Genomic DNA, 23,549 nt, shown 5'->3' on the forward strand with positions numbered 1-23,549 from the left:
CCAACTCTCATATCCATACATGAATGCTAGAAAAACCATAGCTTTGACTAGACGGACCTTCGCTGGCAAAGTAATGTCTCTGCTTTTTAATATGCTGTTTAGGTTGGTTATAACTTTTCTTCCAAGGAGCAAGCATCTTTTAATTTCATGGTTGCAGTGATTTTGGAACCCCAAATAATAAAGTCTGTCACTGTTTCCACTGTTTCCCCATATATTTGCCATGAAGTGATGGGACCAGATGTCATGATCTTAGCATAAATAAATGGGTGCAAATGATTCTGTTTGTGCACAGAAGGTGCACCCTGAACCTGTCCTGTAAAGAGGGGTGACAGGAGGGAGGATTCACAGGGCATGAGGGTACCAACACTGTTGCAAAACCCAATTCCCATCCCTCAGACGAAAACACACCCACTCTTCTGACCTATAAACAAACACTTCATCAATTACCAGAGAGACTAAAACACAGCACACACAGCACTGCAGGCGAGCTACTGAAACCTCCTGGCCACATCATACAGCACAGCCAGAGGCTCAGAACTGGAGATTCATGAAGCTGACTGCTAACAGTCCATCCCAACGTTCACACAAATAAAACACTTTACATCATTTCCAGACTATTCATGTCACACTCAGGCATGTCCTTGCGATATGGCATCTGGTAAACCCTGGGATCACTTCTAGGGAAGCCAACACTGCTGAGGTTCAAAGTACTGACAGGTCCATGTGCAGGGTCTCACTGAGGCTCAGCAGCACGAGAAATGGAAAGTGAGGCTCCATCGGAGCTTGACGTGGGTAAAAGGGTGCATGTGAAGAAAATGTCAAACCACAGGGCGATACAATCATGAGAGAGCTAGGGCACCACTGAGAAGAGAATGCTTCCCTTCGGTGAGTGCCCCACGGAATCCCCTCCCAGCAAGCCCAGCGACACAAGGACAAGAGAGAGAATGCTCTTACTGTAGCACTCGGGAGTGGCTGAAATCTTTCAGATCCGAGTCTTCATAATGCGGGCTTATCATCCCCAGCCCACTGTCGCTCAGCATGCGTTTCCGGAGAGCAGGATTCCACCAGTCCGTCATTCTAGGAGAAAGAAGGACACCAGACACTCAAAGTCAGGCATGGGACTCATCTGCTCTTTCTCAGGGTGAGTTTTGTCTCCAAACGAGAGGAGAGCAATTAATCTTTATGGGGGTATTTATAAGCATTTCATGTTTACTTGGGCTTCCCTAGTGGCATTTAGTGGTAAAGAATCCATCTGCAAGCAGGTGACACAGATTTGATCCCTGGGTTGGGAAAATCCCCTGGAGAAGGAAATGGAAACCCACTCCAGTATATTCTTGCCTGGAGATTCCCAAGGACAGAGGAGCCTTGCGGGCTACAGTCCATGGGGTCGCAAAAAATTGGACATGACTGAAGCCACTTGGCACATTTTGTAGTTCACTTAATTTTTTCAACAGTCAGGCTCTCTTTGGACGTTGCTGCCCTATTTATAGATGAGAAAACTGAATTTTGAGATTAAGTAATTTTAAATATGACACAGATAAGAAGTAATGGCAGGGGACTTTCCTGGTGGTCCAGTGGTTAAAACTTCACTTTCCAATGCAGGGGTGCAGGTTCAGTTCTTGGTTGGAGAGCTAAGATCCCATATTCCTTGTAGCCCACGAAAACAAAACATTTTAAAAAAACCCACCAGAAGTCATATTGTAACAAATTCAGTGAAGACTTTATAACATATGGCCCACGTGAAAAAAAAGTAATGGTGACTGATGTCTTATAGAAACATAGCCATTCTCTTTCATCATATCCCTGTTGCTAGTTTATTTCCAGAGGGGGCAACAAAAAAGAAATAAGAAAGGAACTGATTCAAGTTCTTGTGGATTTGCAGGCTACTTTATCTTTGGAACCAGAGCTAATAGCGAGTGACTGGGAGGACAAAGCCCAGGGAGAGCTTGGCCGAATAGGCTCAGACTTCATCAGACCTCGTTGAGGGGAGAACACCTAGACTCCAGCAGAACCACAGCTAACAGGCGTGACATCTCACACGGCCTTGCCCGTGCCCTGCCAGGACTCTCCGGGTTACATCAGGCCGTCCTTTGTGCCAGTCGGCTGTCCCTTCAAGACACAACAGCTCTGGGATTACTAGCTCTGGTTCCTAAACACAGCCATCTATCTGTTCCAGCCACCACTTCTATCTTTTCCTGGCTCCCCAGAGACTCGGTATGTACCCCTGGTATCAGCTGGCCTGGTAGACTGGGAGATACCCAGAAATAGCAGCCACGGTCAAATTAGTGAACAGGGTGAACAGGCATGAGGGTTTTACCTCAAGTGCACATGCCTGTTAACACTGTACAGGTATGTGTACACATTTGCACACGCCATTTGAGTCCATGTGTGTCTGCTTCCTGGGGAAATCCTTATTTTAACTATTTACCTTCTATGTACCAGTAAACCTCTAAAGTAAACCATTCAGCTTCACGAGGGCAAAGGTTTCTGTGTTTTCACTTGCACACTGCTGTTTCTTTACCTGCCACATAGAAAATTCTAAAGAAATATTTCTGAAATTTAAAATAATCTAGAAATATTAATATGTTGGTGGTTCAGTATGGTGGTTAAAACATGCATGGGCTCTAGCCTCAGAAAACCTGGGAATAAATCTCAATTTTTTCCCCTCTACTTTCTGCGCAATAGTGGCCAAGTTACAAAAACTCTCTAAACCTCATTTTGCTTACATGGATTTAAGACAGCAATAGTACCAAATTTGCAGGGTCATTGTGAAATGATGACAATTTCAATAACATAATATTTAATGAGTGTCCACCAAGTGCCACAGACGGCCTTAATTTTACATGTATCAATTCATTTGTTTATTTTAAAATTAACTTATCTCTTTGACTGTTTTGTATCTTAGTTGCAGTGCACAGGCTTAGTTGCTCTGTGGCATGTGGATCTTCGTTCCTTGACCAGGGATTGAACCTATATCCTCTGCATTGCAAAGCAGATTCTTAACCACTGGGCCACCAGGGAAATCCCTCAATTCATTTAACTTTAAAAGCATTTTCTGAGTAGGTATTGTCATTTCCATTTTACTGATGAGGAAATAAGCATAGAGCACATAATAGTAGGGATATAAAATAGGCATTTATCATAGTATGTGGCTTTTAATAAGTTCTTGATATTTCATAATTATTGTTATTGTTATATGATATATATATATATATATATATATATATATATATATATATCAGGCTGCCTGGATACAGGGAAAAAAAGGAGAAGGATTAGGAAGAGGAGGAGGAGAGGAAGAAGAGGAAGGAGGAGGAGGGGAAAAAAGTCAAACCACCTGTGTAATTTTTCAGTGTGATAATCTAGTAATCTAGGCATTCCAGACGTACATGGGCTGTGTGCTGTGGGAAGTCACTTCAATTTTGTCTGACTCTTCGTGACCCCATGGGCTATAGCCCACCAGGTTCCTCTGACCACAGGATTCCTCAGGCAAGAATACTGGAGTGGGTTGCCATGCCCTCCTCCAGGGGGTCTTCCCAACCCAGGGATGGAACTCAGATCTCCTAAGTCTCTGGCATGGGCAGACGGGTTCTTTACCACTGGCGTCTCCAGACGTGCACAAATACTAGTACCTTCTAGTTTGGCAGGAAGTGTTGGTGTGGGGGGTAAAGACGGCTCAGACATGATACAGATCTGAGTGGGAAAGAGTGATTCTACCCAGACATTCACAGACCGACTTACAATGCGACCTCAGGAAACACAAGAAAACCTGTACATCCAAACAGTTTGATTTCATTACCTATACCAAGCACGAGGCGAAAGCAGACATAGATGTCACCCTGCAACCAGTCTCACCACAAGGAATAAGCCCACTTACCCTGAGGCTTGCTCCACCACCAGGTCAGGCATTCCCGGGGGTGTCCCCGCCTGCTGTGACAACACCATATCTGGGTCCAGAATAAAAATCTCATCTTGAGAAATCTCCATTACAAAGTGCAAATGTTCCTAAGGAAGGAAAAGAAATCTGTCAGATGACTTATGCTATGCTATGCTAAGTTGCTTCAGTCGTGTCCGACTCTGTGAGACCCCATAGACGGCAGCCCACTAGGCTCCGTCGTCCCTGGGATTCTCCAGGCAAGAACACTGGAGTGGGTTGCCATTTCCTTCTCCAGTGCATGAAAGAGAAAAGTGAAAGTGAAGTCGTTCAGTCGTGTCCGACTCTTCACGACCCCATGGACTGCAGCCTACCAGGCTCCTCTGTCCATGCGATTTTCCAGGCAAGAGTACTGGAGTGGGGTGCCACTGCCTTATAGGATGCTCAAATTCATCATTTAAAGAATAACTAAACAAAGCTATTTGGTCCTGAGGAATACTGAAATTTTATGACATAGCAAATGACCACAGCATATTATATTTTCAGAGGGCTGACCAGTGGCCTTCCTCCCTGAAGGAACATGATAGCAAGAGGCTGAGGAAGGGAAGAGTTGAATCCTTGGTTTGGGACTCTTTAACCAGGATCCTGTCAGGTATAAGCAGAGATGGCCTTGCCTCTTTTTCCCAAATACTATCCAAGTATTGAAACCCTACATGCAACTTGGTCCAGCATGTGCATACAATGACCTGGACTTATACCGTCAGGATCTGGTCAAAGCTAAGTGGCATGGCTAATAACTGGTTTTATCAATGGGTTCCATTCTATACCTTATTTTACATGAGAATTTGGACAGTGTGTGTCCAAATTCCACTTGCAATCATTGGGCATAAGCATTTTGTTTTCTCACTACCAAACTCTGGGAAGTGGTGAGTTGAAACTAAGTAGCCTACAGATACATTTGAGGTTGCAAATTTGCCAATCAGAAATGAAGTTAAAAAGGCATAAAATTTGGCAAGGAAGCAGTATAAGAGCAGTGTGAATGAAAACTTGGAGTGCAGGCTGGTGACAACATCGACAAGCCTACTTATCTTCTGGACTCATTTTCAAGGTCAAACCATATCACCTTGAGGTCACAAATCACAAACATGTGAGGACAAGTAACCAGCTCATGGCTGAGACTATGAGTATCATTCCAGAATTGTATACATTTCAGTGTTTTTGTTGGGGGAAAAATGTGTAAGATTAGTATAGTATTATATATATATATATATATATATATAGTATAGTGTATAGTATAGTATTAGTATACTTGGGAATTTTTCACTTTCACAAATAGGTTCCAGAAATCTTACCTGAGATCTGTCTATTCGATAAAAGCGATCAGCAGAAGTAGCTAGGGGGGAATAAAAAGTATATGGCATTCAGAGAGTCCTGTGTTATGGCACCAAATTTACAAGCTTCATTCCCACCATGACACTCCAGTCTTGCTGGATGACTGGCCACTCCCTAAATCTACTTAGAAAAATTCAGGACTTCATGCCTCTGTGGCTGCTGTTCCACTGCTTAGAAAGCCCTTCCCCAGGACTTCCCTGCCTGAAGGTTCAATGGTTAAGACTGAGTTTCCAATGCAGGGGACACAGGTTCAATCCCTGGTTGGGGAACTAGGATCCCATATAACCCGTGGCTCAACCAAAAAAATAAAAAAAGGGCCCTCCCCATTACACATGACTATCTAAATCATTTAACTCATAAGCTTGGGATTAAAATTATACACACTACTAAATGTAAAATATAGACAATCAACAACAACCTACTGTATAATACAGGGAAGTATACTCAATATCTTGCAGTAACCTATGATGGAAAAGAATCTGAAAAAGGATATACATATATCTGAGATATATACATACAAATGTGTGTATATGTATATATATGTGTGTGTATATATATCTGAACCACCCGAAACTAACACAAGATTGTGAATCAAATATATTTCAATAAAAACTTAAAAAAAGAATCATGTCCTAAGAACCAACTTGAATGCCACCTCTCCTGTGAACCCTTCCTCAGCCCCTTCCTCCCTGCCCCAGATAGAATCAGTTGCTCCCACCTCCGTGTACATTTGTAATCTGTTTACACTTCTTATAAAACTCTCTTCACTGAGAACTCTCAGACCAAGATATCTGCCTCTTTAAAGACCTGTTTCATTTCTTCTTTTATGTCTCAAGATACGGGCACAGAACCCTCAACAGAGCTGAAACTCAATATGTATTTATCAAGTAAACAAAGCTAGAAAAAAAAAATCTGTAGGTTGCCTGATTTCTGAGGAAACGATTCTCATTTTAGAAAAAAAAGAGCTTGAATTTGCAGAGTTAGGGACCACTTCTGGTATTAAAGGAATCATTTCAGTTTAAAGCTGAGTCCCTGAGCCATGTCTGAAGAAAGCTAAAATAAAAAAAAATAAAGATTATTTAAGCATTCCTATAAAGGATTGGGCTGTGTGTGTAGTTTGAAGGGAAAAAATACTTAATGATAAACTCTGGGCTTCTAGAAATTAATCTGATTATTCCTAATATTGAAAAGAATTATGTTCCTCCTCATTTAAATCTAACAGAGTCCAAATATTATACATAGATTTTCTACAAAGTACATAGTACTAGAGGGAAAAACTCAAAATGCAAATAATAGTTCAAAAATCATACATATCTAACAAGTAGCTTCTCTCCAAACGAAATAAGCTAAGAAGCAAGATAATCATGGTTCTTACCCTCTAAAACCAAGAGCGGGGAATACCTGCCTGAGAAGAACTTAACCTACTTTGTTCTTTTAACTATGACTGCAATCTTGAAGCATTTTAAACACAGCTATTTCTAGAGTAAATGTAGTATCTAGGTTAACGCCATTAACCACACTTAGAATTTTATCTAAGACTATATACAAAATAGACTACATACAGAACAATTTATATACATTCCCATAATTTTCTTAAATATAAGTTGTTCCTCTGCAGATTCAGGAAAAACAAATGACTATGTTTCTCATCATGAGGGAATAAAGGACCTGGAGGGAAAGCAGTGCCAAATATCTTCAGAGGCAGCCGACAAGCCATTAATGAAAACCGATGTCATAATGTGTGTGGATGAGATTCGACACAGATATGGGTGCTCATCTTCATAAAACGTTCACACCCTCACACAGCCCATCATTCTCTTGTCCACATTTATAACCTTTCAGATGTACACAGAGCTAAACCAAAGAGAGGCATACAGGGAAAGCCCAATGTCTGCAGAGATGAGAGATACTGGGTAGCAGACCCACGGGGAGAATCTAAGCAGAAATGTACTGTAAAATGAGTAACTGCACAGAAAAGTGGGATTAGACAGCCTTTAGGGGGATGGATGGAAAATGGACTCATTAACCACATTAACCAGTCAGAAAATGACCGACCTACTATGTACCCAACATGTCATGCTCAGCAGAGCAGACGTGAATGCAACTGAAAATGCCCACCCTTTCACAAAAATGTGTAACTCATTCTGAGATGATGGCTTACTGAAAATAATATGGAAGTTCCAAATACGCAAACAGCATGCAAATTAGTACCTATTCCCCCTGCTGATGAAACCCATCTACCAGCCTGAATTGAAGACCAGGCACTCAACACGTTTTTGGAAAAGGGGGCACAGGAAGGGACATGTTAGCTTGAGCGATTTGACACTGAGAAGTTTGGCCAGAGTTAACTGACTTGCTTTGAGGGAGATAGCTTCAGAAAAGTGTGCTGCAATATCAGAAAGTCCACATTGTTTGAGATGCAAGTACCAATCATGTGGAGGGTTCCTGAACAATCTTTCGGAAAATTAGAGTCCACTCAAGCCATCAATGCTTTGCCCTGAGGCTTCCCGAACCCCCGCCCCTCCAAAAATACAGAAACACTCACCATCTAGAAAGCACCACCGTGGGGAGAGTCTCTGAGCTGAGAGCGCCCTAGGGAAGGAGGTTTCGTGGTCCTGGAAAGACACACACACATCCTCATGGCTCCATTTGAATGAGCTGAGAGCTGTTCCTCACTTCACATTCTGCCCCATCACCTATTTCTAAGAGTGAGCATCCTTTCCTACTCAAAGCATTGGTGAGAGATCGAAGCAAAGTTTTCACTGGAAACACCCACAGGGGCTCTGCTTGGAAATTATTTATTTCACATAACAACTCTCACATACAATTTCCAGGAGGTTTTCTATTTTTCCATTAAGCATTCATAAATTCTATAACTTGGGACATGTACTTCCTTTGGGAACTCTTTCTTCCCCTTTATGAAGCTGAGGACCTAGTGGCAGCTGGCTGTCATTTGCATTTCAGTTCTCCACACAGGTGTAAAAATGTCCCCTACTAAAAAACTCTCTGCCACTCACAATTTTTTAAAACATAAAATGCTAATTTATAAGAGGATTTGGGGCGTTCTGGACTGGACTCAGTGAAACTGAGATAACTGATAGAAACGGTATAGATTAGGAGGGAGGGCAGGTCTCTGTGGGGAACACACTGGGACTTTGACCCTTATCAGCAATCTGAGATGTTCGATTAGAAGGAGCATCCTTGGAGTGAGGCTGGTTGTTCATGACCTTGTGTGTACAGAGGGGGACAGGAGAAGGATATGGGAGAAACAAAGAAGAGGTTAAGAAGAGAGCGAATCAGAGTTTATGCGCTGAGTTCTTCGGAGGATGAACTTGTCCCACATGGTCCTGGGGCAAAGCTTCTGCTTCAATCAGTGAATCTTAAAGCATGAACCCTGGGCCAGCAGCATCAGCTTGGGAGGTTGTTAGGAACACAAATTCCCGGGTGCCACCCCAGCTCTACAGACACCCTGGGGTGACACCCATCAATCGCTGAGGTGAGTCTGATGTATGCCAAAGTTTTAGAACCACTGGCCTAAAGTAACAGGGACTAAAATTGCCCATTATTAGGAATCTTGGGTAGATGGAGTTTTTACATGAGTTGATTCTGCAAATTAAATAATGAATAGAGGAAAATCTGGTCTCACTCAGGACTGGTAGCAAAATTTATATGTAGAGATGTAGAAGTGATATAGCATAGATATAGAGATAAATATAGACTTCTTTCTTGAACTGGCTTTTGGGCTACATGAAATCTTGACATGTACCTATTTATATGAGAATTGTGTTTAACATTTTGGGAATTATATTTTGACACAAGTGATATATTAAAGAAACTTATGATTCTTAATGCATTTTTATAAAACAGCTAAAGCTACCAGTGATCATACTAAGAGGAAGACAAATATAATACGATGTCACTTATATGTGTAATTTTAAAAAATTGATATAAATGAACTTATTTACAAAACAAAAATAGACTCGCAGATTTAGAGAACAAACTTACGGTTACCAGGGGTAAAGGGTAGGGGGAGGATAGACTGGTAATTTGGGATTGACATGTACACACTGCTATATTTAAAATAAAATGCCTTTCCATGAAAAAAAAAAAAGAGAGAAATACCTTAAGAACCTTAACGTCAAAGACAAATGTATACTGGGATGGATTAAAAGTGGACCAGAAGTAAAGAGGAACAGATTGTCAAAAAGGAAATCATAATAACCCAAAGCCAAGATCTGTCCATTTCTTCACATTCTTGATGGACCCGAACAAATGAGGACCACAGAGGGGATGCAGGTCTTCTGTACTCACATAACTTTTTCAGTTTGTCTATCTACACCCTCAATTCTCCTAACCAAAAAAGAGGACCAGAAGTGGTAGTGGTGTTAGTATGGAGATAATAAAAAAACTTGCTGTGACTTTGCCTTAACCAACTCTCATTGCTAACACATTGTGGGTATTATACCAGGTAGACTGTGTCCTCACACAGGACTTGGCACACAGGTAGAGTGGGTGAGCCTGGCATTAAGAATCCTGGATTCAGGGTCAGCAGGAGCATGAACAGCAATGCAGTGCAGGCCAGGAGTCAGACTTGAGAAGGAAACGAGGGAAGTAAGGAAACAAATCGCCCCACCAGGAGGTCGAGGACTGGGCCCCAGGATTTCACGAGGCCATGGAGCCATCACACAAGGATCCACTCTGACAGACCTGGCAGCATCCTTGCCACCAAACAGTGACAGCCGGAAGAATGGCCAGACATGTTTGCTTTGTGAACGCCACACGTTAAAGTCGGTATAAAAAGACAATTTCTGATGGAGCCACAAAAGCTCAAAAGCAAGCCCCTTTCCACACTGATTGTAGACACTTCAGAAATGTGATTGTCTGAACGCAGCTACATTTCTGAAGACAGTCACATAATCCCCTGAGCGGTGCCACTAACCACCATGTCAACAGCCTTCAGGACTAGTTTAGGGCTTCTTGTCTTCTCTGTCCTCTCAAACAGCATAATCAAATCAATGATTCATCAAAGAGATAAGATACTTGACTTGCTCATTTTGTGATCTGTTATTTTTCTTCATAGAAATAGTAGGACTTAGATGAATGCGACTGTCATGGCTGTACAGTGTGGCCAGACTGATATCACCCTGGATGTAACTATGCTTTCTCTCTCTTAAAACTGCATGCTCCTTAAATGAGTAATATTAACAAATACTGCTAATTCCCCAAATTCCTGATATGTGAATTTTCTCTTTTGACATATTCTAATGGAAAATCTGTTCTCATGCTAAAAACAGAGCATGCACAAAAGCAAACCTGACATTCCTCAGATATATATTTTTGAAAGTCAACTGGCATGAATTATATGTAATTGATAAGGAAATTACCTTAACCACTATCGGGCAAACACACACCAAACTTACCCTTAATTTACATTCAATTACTCGCTACTAATTCACACATAATTTCATGATTGTGCAGCCCCATTAAATACTCCACTAGGTTATCCAATTAAGCAATATTCACCTAGCATTTAACTACACCTTTACTGGGAATGAAATTCTTTTTCTTTCATAAAATTTAGGGAAGATATAAGCAGAAACAAAATAGAAGTCCCTTTGAATTGGGAATTTCTGCTTCATTTAATAATGTCTAGTCAATAATTGCTACTTTTAAATTTCTCTTATGTATCCATCCAAATTTCTTCTTTGCTGGTCTTGACATTTCCTGCATCTAACCCATCTACACATTCATTTTTCCCTCTCTTTCCATCACCAGGCTATATAGCAATATCTCTTACTTATCAAATCTACTCCTTTACTACCCACCATTCTTGCAGAAGAAATGTACAGAAATGGGATACCCATTTGCAAAGCCAGCTTTGAAAGATGATGAAATAGTGATGGTGTGGTAGAAGATGGAAATGAGAGATATTCCAAAATTTTCAAGAGCCCTTTTCTGGCGAGAATGTCTTCCATTAACAACAACAACAACAACAATTCTGTGTGTGTATGTATATGTGTGTGTGAGAGACAGAGAGAGAGAAAGAGACCTGTCTTGCTTTCACTTGTAATGGCAAACAGAATCTGGCCCCAGGCAAGTCTTACTTTAATTCCCCATTTGAGCCATTTCTTACAGTTTTGATCTAGCACCCAAAAAATAACATTCTTCAAATTCTCTACCTAACTCCTGTCCTTGTCTAAGACAAGATAAATTAATTCCCAGGAGGACTCCCATGAACTGGTTTCAACTCCTCCATTCAGACACTTGTAGACTCCAAACCACAAATTAAGGGGGGAGATACTTCAGAGAGAGGAGGGAGATGAGTAAGGGTAGCCAGTAGCAGAAAAGGAATGAGTCAAATATTTGTTGACACATGCTGTTTGCCCAGGACTAGACAGAGCTCCGATGGACTACAGAACAAACCTATCCTCTAGGAGAAGATTTGGCATGTAAAAAAAAGAGATCAGAGGATGAACAAATGGCTATAGAGTCAGATTTGACCAAGAGTGTTTTCTTATGAGGTCTTCCCTGGTGTCTCAGAGGCTCTAAAGGATGAAAGAACTTTTTGAAATTATTACTTCTATAGTGAAATATTCCAACTATTCTAGAGTTATTCTAACTAAATTGATTCTTAAAGAGGAGGAATCACCAGATCCATTTTCAGCTATTATTGAGTCCTATTGTATTTATTAGGGCTTTGCAGGTGGCGCTAAAGAACCTGCCTGCCAATGCAGGAGACATAAGAGATGTGAGTTTGATTCCTGAGTCAGGAAGATTCCCTGGAGGAGGGCATGGCAACCCACTCCAGTATTCTTGCTTGGAGATTCCCATGGACAGAGGAGCCTGGCAGGCTATAGTCCGTGGGGTCACAAAGAGTCGGACATGACTAAAGTGACTGAGCACACACACACACATTGTATTTATTAAAACCTCAAATTATTACCTCGTAATAGTTTGAAAACACACTTCTGTGTGCCAACTTCACCCATACATATGGTGAAACCCTGAGTGTCTACAAAATCCCTAATTGTCCCTGGTTCCATTGCGCCAGCATATCCATAGATAGCTCTTTCTACTTTCCTTTACCTCTTTGTCTCTTCCTGTTCCTCTTTCTCTCTCTTTCCACTTTCTTCATCTAGCACTGTCATTGGCCTTGTCCCCACATGTCCTGAGAGCCATCAGAATGACTCAGGGCTTCTCAAACCCTCACAACTGACATTTGGGGATGGATAATTCTGTTGCAGGGAATTGCCCTGTGTATTGTGGCATGTTTAGCAGCTTCCTTGATCTCTACTCAGTAGATTCTGGTACTTCCATGTCCCCTAGTCATGACACACAAAAATATTCAAATTGCCCAACTGTCCCATCAGTTCAGTTGCTCAGTCATGTCCAATTCTTTGCGACCCCATGGACTTTAGCACGCCAGGCTTCCCTGTCCATTAACAACTCCCAGAGCTTGTTCAAACTCATGTCCATAGTGTTGGTGATGCCATCTCATCCTCTGTCATCCCCTTCTCCTGCCTTCGGTCTTTCTCAGCATCAGGGTCTTTTCAAATGAATCAGTTCTCCCCATCAGTAGGCCAAAGTATTGGAGCTTCAGCTTCAACATCAGTCCTTCCAATGAATATTCAGAACTGATTTCCTTTATGATTGACTGGTTTGATCTCCTTGCAGTCCAAGGGACTCTCAAGAGTCTTCTCCAACACCACAGTTCAAAAGCACCAGTTCTTCCATGCTCAGCTTTCTTTATGGTACAACTCTTATATCCATACATGACTCCTGGAAAAACCATAGCTTTGACTAGACAGACCTTTGTTGGCAAAGTAATGTCTCCGCTTTTTAATATGCTGTCTAGGTTGGTCATAACTATTCTTCCAAGGAGCAACCGTCTTTTAATCTCATGTCCCATATGAGGGACAAATCTCCCTCAGCTGACAATCACTAGGATGTTTGAATCTGCCTCTATTCCTTAGTAACCTTACAACTTGGAGTTTAAAAGGATATAATGAAGTCCAGGGAGGGAGCAGAGAAGAAATCACTTCACAGTAGGAGGCCTCAAGATCAATCTTATTAAGTAGGTGGACAAAGTTCAATTTGCCTATGAATTCTAGCTTATCTGCCAAGCTCAGGAATATCCTGAATCTGCTAGTACAATGCATTTTGTTTATCAAGTTATAACTTTACCAGTTACAGGTTACGTGAGCTGCATTAGGATTGGTGGGGGCTGGGCTTTGTGTTTAGACCTCAGAGATGATACAGGCAGGAATTTTCAGCAGGCTACAAATATCCAATATATTCTTGTATAACTTGTAAGGCCTTGTCAGGTTAATACAAGGTGTCATTTTGAGGCTTAGGGCTTTGTTGGCATTTCAGTATGAATTTGGGAAGGGAAGAAACCAAAGCACTTCATTGCTTCGATGGCTAGGAACTGCCATCCAGCTCATTAATAAGGTGTCTCCGGGACTTCACACCTTTCCAAAGCCTGGTTTTTCTCTTGAGTTTTTTTCTAGCCTTAGGAAACAGTCAGCTAAAATCCCAGCTGCAAGTTAGTGAGCCTACAGGAATTTTGCAAGTTTTCAAACTTACTGATGTTTATTCATTACATGCAAGTTAATTCTTAAGTACATTTACTTCCATCTCATACATAAGAAAAGTCATTAGAAAGCATTTCAGGCTTTTTGTTGTTCACCTTACAGGTCTTTCTCCTAATCACTCGCTAATCTCAGACCAGAGATGCTGATATTACCAGTTTCTGCTTTAGGAAACAAAAGATCTAGTATTAAATTTCCTGCCAGTTGGTTTGGTCACTTTCTGGATAAAACGAATGGTACCTCTAGCCCATGTATTTTATACGCACAGGAATATATTGGAATCAATCTATGTCATCTCAGCCTCCCCTTAGCATTTGACTTATTTCATCACTTCTGCCTTTTTTGAAATACGTTTCAGTTTTGGCTTTCCTGATACCATCTTCTCCTTGATTTCCAGCTATTCAGCCACTCATCTGTCTCCATGACTCTTACTGACTGATTGTTCTCTTAACCTTGTGTTCTTCTTGACCACTCACTAGACACATATGACATTGAGCTCTTACTGACTGATTGTTCTCTTAACCTTGTGTTCTTCTTGACCACTCACTAAACACATATGACATAGAGCTCTTTTCTTTATGAAAACTCTCCCTAAGTGATGTCTAGCCTGATAGGTTCAATGAAGTAGCATTCCTTTGCTGCTGCTGCTTTTGCTAACAACTCTCAAATTTCTGTGTCGAGGAATGAATTTTTCAATGAGCTTTGAAAGCCATACATCCAATTTTCTACTCATCAAAACCTTTTGCATCTAATAGGCAGATCAAAATCATTGCAGCTAAAAGAGAACTCTTCATTCACCATCCCTCCAACTCGTTCCTAGTCCTGTCTGTCTGTGCTTGTAAATCTCAGCCAAATGAGAATGTTTTTATATCCCCCTACTCCTTGTCTCAACCAGCTTTCCGATGCTCTGCTTAGGCAATTTCCTCACCACCTTCTCCCTACTCTCTAGCCATGTTAGTTCAAACATCATTTCCCCTTAGTTAAACTACCTATTTAATGAGCAGATTCTGGGCGCCCCTAGACAACCTTATTCCAGCCTTCTCTTAATACCCAAATGGCTCCTGATTTTTATAACTCTTCAAGGAAGTATGTGGTGCAAAGTAACACCCTGACACTCATCTTTGATCGCTGAATTGGTCATCCTATCTGGTCAGTGCACAAACTTTTGGAAGTGACATTTATAATGCAGCAGTTTTGACACCAGGATTTGACCTGACTGCAAACAAACAACAAAAACAGGAAGATTTTGACACAGATAAGTACCATTAATCCTTCTGTAGGTTATTATGAACAAATAATCAATAAAATAAATGTTCTTATCATATTCTAGAGTCCCAACCATCCCCTGCTATCTGCAGACTTGTACAAACACAGCATAAAGAAAACACAGTACAAAATATCCATATATCAAAACTCTCATACCAAAATGGCTACATTGAATAAGTCAGGATAATAAATAAATGCATCATAAAACTAATTAGAGGAAATGTTTGGGATGCTTTGATAAAGCTGCAAAGGTTTAAAATACCATGTGTAACAATTAAAAATTCTAAAAAAAGACTTGAAATCTATGGCTAGCAGTGCCAATCCTTAAAGGGTAGAAATCAACTCTAGTCTTTAAAAACACTTAAAAAATAAAATGATATCTAAGTAGTGACTCTAGGTAGATATGCAAATAATGGATACAAAAAAGGTTGTGCTCTATCTAGAAAATACAGTGAAATTTGCCTTCTAAGGGTTGGTGTAAAAAAAAAAAAAAAAAAACAGTCCCAGAAGTAGAATTTATTTTCTCATAGTAAACACATCTAAGTGAATTTTTGTCCTTTCTATTGGAGCCAGATGGAGGGCAGGATTCTGGGATAGTGGGGTACTTTCTCTGAGAGATAAACAGACAAAGCAATAAGAACACCAGGGCCACTTCTGTCATCCAGCCTCGGGATAATTAGGCTGCTTTGACTGAGGGCATAGCTATTGACCTACAGGGGAAGAAAGTTACCTGGAGGCTACAAGGCACAGGGGTCTTCAAATCGTTTTTGCAAAATGATGCTTAACCAGCAGTTTCAGGGGTAGTATAATAGACACCAAAACCCAGAATGAGATGCTACCAGGAATTACAATTTAGACATTTTAAGTCCTTCTCCCACATGGAAGTATATAGGGTCTAGGAGAAGATTTATTTGGAAGGTGTCACTGGCATGCTGTGTCTTCCACACACCCCTCCCAGCTGGCAAGGGTACCGGGCTTCTCAGGGATAAGGGCTTTTATGGGACAACTGAGAGTTACTTTGCATGTATCACTTACAATTTGGTGTGATGCTGTGCACTGGTATCTAAACCATGCCTGGGAAACCTAACAGGAAGAGGATGGCTTGCAGAGGCCTGTGCTACACAGCAGAGATGGGAAAGTGAGGGAGAGACTGAGCTCCCAGGGAATGTTGAGGCAAAGGTAGCTGAGTGTTCTCCCATGGACAGGAGGTGGGTTACTAGAGAGAGGCAGGCTGGGTTTATTGGATTCTGTCTGTGAAACCAGGATGGGACAATCAGATTGCATTTTGGAAAGCTGGTTTGATGGTTGCGGAAGCACAGAATTTACTTTCTTGTTTGTAAATGAGAAACCCAACCCCTGGTTGTTCCTGGCAGCCATCTTGGATCAGGAAAACATCTTGTCCAGGGGTGAAATTTCACAGAAAAGAGAACAGAGCAGAAAAACCAAAAGAAAAATGGAGTTTGAACCGTGGTCAAATGGTACACAAAATTCACCCTGGATCTGAACTTTGTGGTGAGGTAAAGCCAAAGACTCCCCGTCAAGCTAGTTTGAGTTGCACTTTCTAGTATTTGTCACTAAAAGCACTTCATTTTATAATCTCTAAAAGATCTGGGAAGACAGCCACAGCCCAACTTGTGCTAGACTAGAATTGTCCATTTTTCAGGAAAATGCACAAGAATCAAAATGCCAGCTTCAACTTGGCTTTCAGAGTGAATTCTATCCCTCAAGGAAGATGTGGAATCTAATTCAAATGAGACATTAATTGAAAAATGGACTTCTTTTGGCCAGAAGGTAAGAAACAAGGAGAGTCAATTATATGTTACCTGGTAATGAACTCTCTGGGAGCCAGAAGAAACTGACTGCAGGTCCTAATGAGAAAATGGAAAAAAAAAATAAAAACATACCCATATATCTTAAGACTATTTTGAACAAGCTGCTTCCACGACTCCATCAACTAAATGCCCAATTTTATATTATTAAACCCATCTGGAAAGCATCTTACTCTCCCCAATCCCTCAAGGTTAAACAATGAAGATAATGCCAAAAATAATAAAAGCACAGTAAGTTGGACTGAGAGAAGAAAGGCCATTTAGCTACTGAAACTTAGAAATCCTAAACAGTGTTTAGAGGTGAGTGGTATAATTTCAAGGATAGAGAAGACCAAAGGTAAAAGACAGGCGATTTTGTTGTAATTAATGGGGGTCATATTTAACTTGCACCTGGACTTTTGGCTTGTGAAATAAGCTGCTTAGGTCCCTTTAGGCGCTTAGGAAGAATTTATTTATCTAAGACCAAAAACATACTGTCATGATAATTGTGTTTATACCAGTAAGTTGCTTGGCAAACAAGATTCCATAGACTCAAAAGAAAATCGCTGACCATCTCTGCATGATCACGAAGTGCAAATTAACAGGACTGAAATTAATGAGGTTTTACTGGAAGATTCTGAGAGCCAGGCTCCCTGTATAAAGTTTTATAACTAAGTCGTTGCCACTGTCATGTCCTACAGGCTTCCTTGTTAATGAGCATAGTGATTCTATTTATAGATGTCAGCAATCCTGAGTACCTTTGTCCTCACACCTGCTTCCCACAGGCTTTATCAACTTACTGTCCAAGCCCAAGTTTAAAACTCTTCCTCTTTATCTGTGCTTGCTCTTTACTTAAAAAAAAAAAAAAAAAAACCCTACTTTTAGTTGAATATTTGTGCAATGAGCCTAACCGTTAAGCTAATTTTCAACAAAGTCAATTCACCAGTCAAGTATTTTGCTATTGTGGGATCTTAAGTTACCCAAGTATTTTATATTAAAAAAGGTTTGTTATCAATTATGACTTTTTTATTACAGGTTTTTTTGAGGGAGGATCTACAATAAAAGAATATTATTTTGGGGAAAAAAAAGAACCATCTACTATATGTTCTGGGATTGATTTGGGCCTGAGTCACATGCTAAGAAGTTTACCAACTTTAACATGCTCCCGTTGTCTTTGGTAAATGTAGCCAAATTAAGCCACAAATATAAACCCTGTTGACTTTTCTTCTCTCACCCTTATTAACAGTCACAGTTCAGCATCTATCTCAAAATATTCTGCATTCCCAATTCCAACTCTATCCAAAACAATGCTGAAGAGAAAAATTAGTACATTACTTTATGCCTCCTACATGAGTTTATATCCACCAAAAGAAACAGAATCTAATGTTCAAAGCTAAATCTTTTGCAGCCCCGAAGCTGCAAAATTTGAAGGGATTTAAAACACTATACATCTTCTTTATTTGTGATATTTATTTATGTATAATGTGTTGTCTGGAAGAGAGTTGCTCATCTTGGGGTATTTATCAAAATCACCCAACAGCTTTAAAAATAAAAATGTCTTGACCACATCCCCAGAAGTGATTCTAATGTGCATCTTTCACCAAGAAACAAAGATGAAGAAGTGGCTATTTGTGTGTGTGTGTGTGTGGTGTGTGTTTTGCCATTTTCAGGATAAGATACTGAATACTCTCCCTTGAAGTTCTGCAAAAACAACCCATGACCACTGTAGTGAATCTGGGTCTCTGGGCTTTGCAGGTGCAGTTCAAGGGAATGTCATATATGAGACTCCCCTTTCTCTTTCTCAGTGGTAAGACCGGATTGAGAAAAAAATAATAGATTATCCTTTGTATTCTGACACAAATTCTTTTGAGATAGAGATTTTTCTTTCCTGTAGAAGTTACATTAAAAAAATAAACCTAGTTGTCTCTGACTGAAGTTTGTACTAGACACAAAGCATTAAGTAACCACAAATCTCCATTTCCCTTTATTATTTATCATGCCCCTTGAAATTCTGTAGAGTTCAAAAACCACAGGTGAGCTGTCTGGCAAGACAAGGACTTCCAAGCAATAGTTATGGATCACACTGGAGCAACATCGTGCTGTCGCTAATCCCATCAACCCTTTCCCATTCCAACCACCTGAGGCGGAGAAACAGCAGTGGGGGTGGGGAGGGAGAGGATGCAGTGTATGCTTAAAAGACGAGAAAGACAAGGCCACCATTTTCCCATTTCTCCCCAAATCCCTCACTGTAGAAGTAAATAAAGATGGCTGGTAATTGTAGACAAAAATGGAAAACTGAGCAGCATAAATAATTGGCTAAAGAAACTCACCTCCTGCAGGCGATCTATGTACATACGGCAAGTCTCCAAATCACAGTCTCCACGCACAACTAGAATGCCCAGTGGGATGGCTGAGGGCAAAGGAAAGAGAAAGTCCAAAATAACATATTTGATTTTTCTATTTTGGCATAAATGCATTTTTTACGGTTGAAAAAGACCTCTCATAAACAATACTGCTTTTTTGGATACTTCACTCTCCCGGCACCTCTCCTATGAGCTCAGTCTCTTTACTTATGCAGTTTTCATATTTTTTCCTTGCATGATCCATGTTGCCCCTCGCCACCTGGCCAGCCTTCGCTGCGCTTTGTCTCAATGGCCCTGACGTGAAATATAATGTCATGGAAACTGCAGACTGACAGGGCCAGAGGCTGTTCACAGCCAGCTGCTAATTTATGCCTGCATTTGAACAGCCAACGTACCAGGGAGGAATTAAAAAATCATGATTCTGGACATTTACCCCTTTCCCTCTTAAATGCATGGGATTTAATCTTTCTGTCACTTATTAGTTCCCTAATAAGAGACCCAAGCTACTCAAGGCACTATTGCTACCTGGTAGCCAATACCAGAACTAAACAGGCAAGAAATACTTAAAAAAAAAAATGCTTCTAGAAGGTTCACAGCTATAAAATCCAATTGATTTTAAAGATGGTCAGTGTAAATGTGGTAGCAGCAGAGCTTCAGAAATCAATGAGGAGAAGCTGTTAGGGGCTTTAAATATTTTTTCTAGGTGGTAGTAAATGTCACAGGATGACTTTAGTAGATATAGCCATAAGATTGTCTGAAATAATGAAAGTAGTCTCCTTCCCAAAACTTCAAAAAAAATGTATGTGTACATTTCTGATTTTATAAGTATAGTTATATTATTAAACCCATGATTTTAAAAACATTTCAAAATCTTGAATCAACCAACTAGAGATTAACAAGGAGGTGACAGGACAGTGGTGTCCACTAAAGATTTTTAAAAATCTTTCACTCATTGAATTTTTAAAGCCTCCTCATTGATAAGTAGGTCTGAAAATGCAAAGTGCTAGGACTTTAAAAATGAACCATACAGACAATAAAATACATTTAAACTCATGGGAAAATCTTGAACTCACCAAGTTGTAGAGAAGACACATATATGAAAAATAAGATATGGAACACAGGCTATAGTAAATGCATGAACTTAAGTCACTTGAAGACTAGGCGAGAGGGACTAATTCTTGCCTGGAGGGTAGATTTTAGGCTCTCTGAAGGATATGGAGCCCCACTGGTTTTTTAGAGAAGCAAGAGTGGTCTAGAGAAAAAGAAATAGAATTTGTTTCTCAACATTACTCCTAGATTGGCTCCTTAGGAAGATCAATACCACTGTCTCATACCTCTAGGTTCCCAAAGTGCTACACAATTAAACTGGAAGACATCCATCACCCTGTAGAGCTATGTAAGCCTATGAATCAGTACGGGCTCTCTCACCACAGGAATAAGACTTATTTCCTTTACAACCCCAATATCTGGTAGATATGTAATAAAACTTTGTTTTTTTCGTACAAAGGGGTGGAGGGAGGAGGAAGACAAGCTTAGAGCCTGTGCAAGTGTGAAAGAGAAAGTGTGTCTTTAAGAACTAAGTCTATACAGGATAGACAAAAAAGGGATTCGGAAGTGAGAGTAGGCAGTGGGCATTACGTTGGAGCTTGCCTTTGTCTATTCTTCCAGAAGCTAAGCAAGAGAACTGTAAGCAAGTATGTGAGTGTCATATGTTTGGGGGAACAATAATCTGGGGAAATACTTTTTCCTCTCTCTCTCTCTTTTTTTTTTTTTTGTATATAGCTAGAAATATCCAAAAAGAAGTCTTCAGTATGGCAACCATGCATCTTTGAAAGGAATGAAAGGGAAATTCAATAAAGAGATTCCTAAAAGTAGTGACTAAAGTAATTATCCTCAACTAGACTACTCAATAGGTTCAAATAAGGTGATCTAGTTAAGTAAGAGAAGAATAAGGATTTCTAATCTTTGACGAATGAGGAGGAAAACCTAGAATTTTGGCCTAGAAAGTAAATCACAGATTGTGGAATCAGAATACAACTATACTTATCATGAGAGTCCATATCTGAATCTTGTTTAATGAAATTTTCTCTTAATTTCAAATGTGCAAATGCAGAGATATAAAATTCCATTAATATTTGCCTATTTACTTAAATGAGGAAGCATCTTATATGGGAATGCAGGAATTTGGTCACCACCTCGGATCTCCTCCTTACTACCAATGCTTGGAGTTAATCTGGTCATAAATTCAATATACTTGGTAGAAGATACTTTAAACTACACTTAGAGATTGGATATTCTAGACCCAAAATGATGAATGTCTAGGAAAAAGTTTTCAAAGATGTGTCATTCATTTCTACTAAGAGTATAAAATCAGCAACTTTGCTGATTCCTCAAGTAGCTAATTAAGAGAAATTGTATTTGATTGATATTAGCTATTCAAATTAGGATTAAAAAAAGGAAAAAGGCATCCTATATCACAATTTCATAGTACAATCACTGGCATTTGTTTGTCAAATTTATCCTATGAAAGTACTACTGTGCACTAGAAAGAATTTATTGTCATTCTCTCTTGGATTCATAGCCCAGTGCTCTGGTCTTACAAATGACTCATGTTAGCTGTTTGGTCTTGAAACTTAGTTCCTTTGATCCTTGATCTTAGACAGCATATTAAAAAGCAGAGACATTACTTTGCCAAAAAAAATCTGTCTAGTCAAAGCTGTGGTTTTTCCAGTAGTCATGTATGGATGTGAGAGTTGGACTATAAAGAAAGCTGAGTGCTGAAGAACTGATGCTTTTGAACTGTGGTGTTGGAGAAGACTCTTGAGAGTCCCTTGGACTGCAAGGAGATCCAACCAGTCCATCCTAAAGAAAATCCGTCCTGAATATTCATTGGAAGGACTGATGCTGAAGCTGAAACTCCAGTACTTTGGCCACCTGATGTGAAGAACTGAATCATTTGAAAGACCCTAATGTTGGGAAAGATTGAAGGTGGGAGGAGAAGGGGATGACAGAGGATGAGATGGTTGGATGGCATCACTGACTAGATGGACATGAGTTTAAGTAATCTCCAAGAGCTGGTGATGGATGGGGAAGCCTGGCATCCATGGGGTCACAAAGAGTCGGACATGACTGAGCGATTGAACTGAACTGAACTTGATGCTTGGATTGAAGGCTATAGGATTTAGAATAGGTATCTTCTAGGATTTGGGGAAGATTAAACGCAATACTATATTCAAAAATGAATATCCAGAATATCAACATTAGTTCTTCCTCACTCCCTTTACTAACTTTTGAGCCTCTTGAGCTAGAAAATTGGATAAACCAAAAATCTATTTTTCAATGTATTGTGCCACAAGGATTAGCTGGTAGTAGTTCTGTAAGTTATATTCTGCTGATTTAAAACTAACTTTTACTCTTTGATGGAAAAGATAACTGTAGTACAAAAATACTGTAATCTGACACTTCTGTTTGAGGCTTTAAATGGTGAAGAGAAACCAGAAACTTGAGTAAAATTACCACCTTCCTTTTACACTGCTGACAACCAATTGCCAAACCTCAGTGACGCTTCCTTCATCTTAATTGGGAGCAGTGAGAATACTTCTCACCCAAGCATTAGCATTACTATTCCTGATCTTGATGATTCATCTTATTTTAGTGTTAGAAATTTTATTTGACTGCAATAAGCATCAGCCAATACTCAACCTACATAATGGAACTTTTATTGCAGGGCTCAAATGGAATTTACAAGTTCTAACTAAGCAATAAAGAACAAGCTGGTTTCTATGTTAAGAAGGCAGATTTAACACATACTTGCTTCTCTTGTGCCAGAAACGCTACTAAATTACAGCACATGCATTTTAAAAAAGATATAAACCAACAAAAAGAGAGAGTGAGGAGAAAATGGCAATGGATAAAGCACATGGAAAACTCATAACTGACTCAAAGGCCCTAGACAGTCTAATTCTAAACTATACATGGGGGTGGATAAGAACCAACACAATTTATACTGTAAAACCGTCAGAAGATGCACTACCCGGAAACATCATTTGCAGTTAAAATAAGAATCACTGGATTTTAAATCACTAGATTCTACCACCTACTCTTGGTTAGGTGCAGTTACTTTATAGAAAATGGGGATTAACTAATCATCTATGGAATGCAGAGATATGCAACTTGTTCCTCTCACTAGACTTTCCAGAAAGCTGGCAGCCAGACCACACATTCTTAGAAAGAGATCTGAAGAGTCTTCTCTGGG

General features: G+C 40.0%; 1 protein-coding gene across 10 annotated transcripts in view; it reads right to left on the minus strand.

Moving 5' to 3' along the window:
• Positions 1 to 23,549, minus strand: part of DGKI (diacylglycerol kinase iota) — a 430,242-nt gene that overhangs the window by 88,835 nt on the left and 317,858 nt on the right. For all 10 annotated transcript variants that reach the window (XM_055591024.1, XM_055591028.1, XM_055591025.1 and 7 more), the window contains 6 exons: positions 19,262 to 19,341; positions 16,947 to 16,991; positions 7,812 to 7,881; positions 5,227 to 5,267; positions 3,878 to 4,005; positions 955 to 1,077 (listed from right to left, as the gene is read on the minus strand). In XM_055591024.1, the coding sequence (XP_055446999.1) occupies positions 955 to 1,077; positions 3,878 to 4,005; positions 5,227 to 5,267; positions 7,812 to 7,881; positions 16,947 to 16,991; positions 19,262 to 19,341 (487 nt within the window). The remainder of the gene's footprint in view (positions 1 to 954; positions 1,078 to 3,877; positions 4,006 to 5,226; positions 5,268 to 7,811; positions 7,882 to 16,946; positions 16,992 to 19,261; positions 19,342 to 23,549) is intronic.

Source organism: Bubalus kerabau, chromosome 8 (assembly GCF_029407905.1).
Source record: "Bubalus kerabau isolate K-KA32 ecotype Philippines breed swamp buffalo chromosome 8, PCC_UOA_SB_1v2, whole genome shotgun sequence".
In the NCBI taxonomy this organism is placed as follows: Eukaryota; Metazoa; Chordata; class Mammalia; order Artiodactyla; family Bovidae; genus Bubalus; species Bubalus kerabau.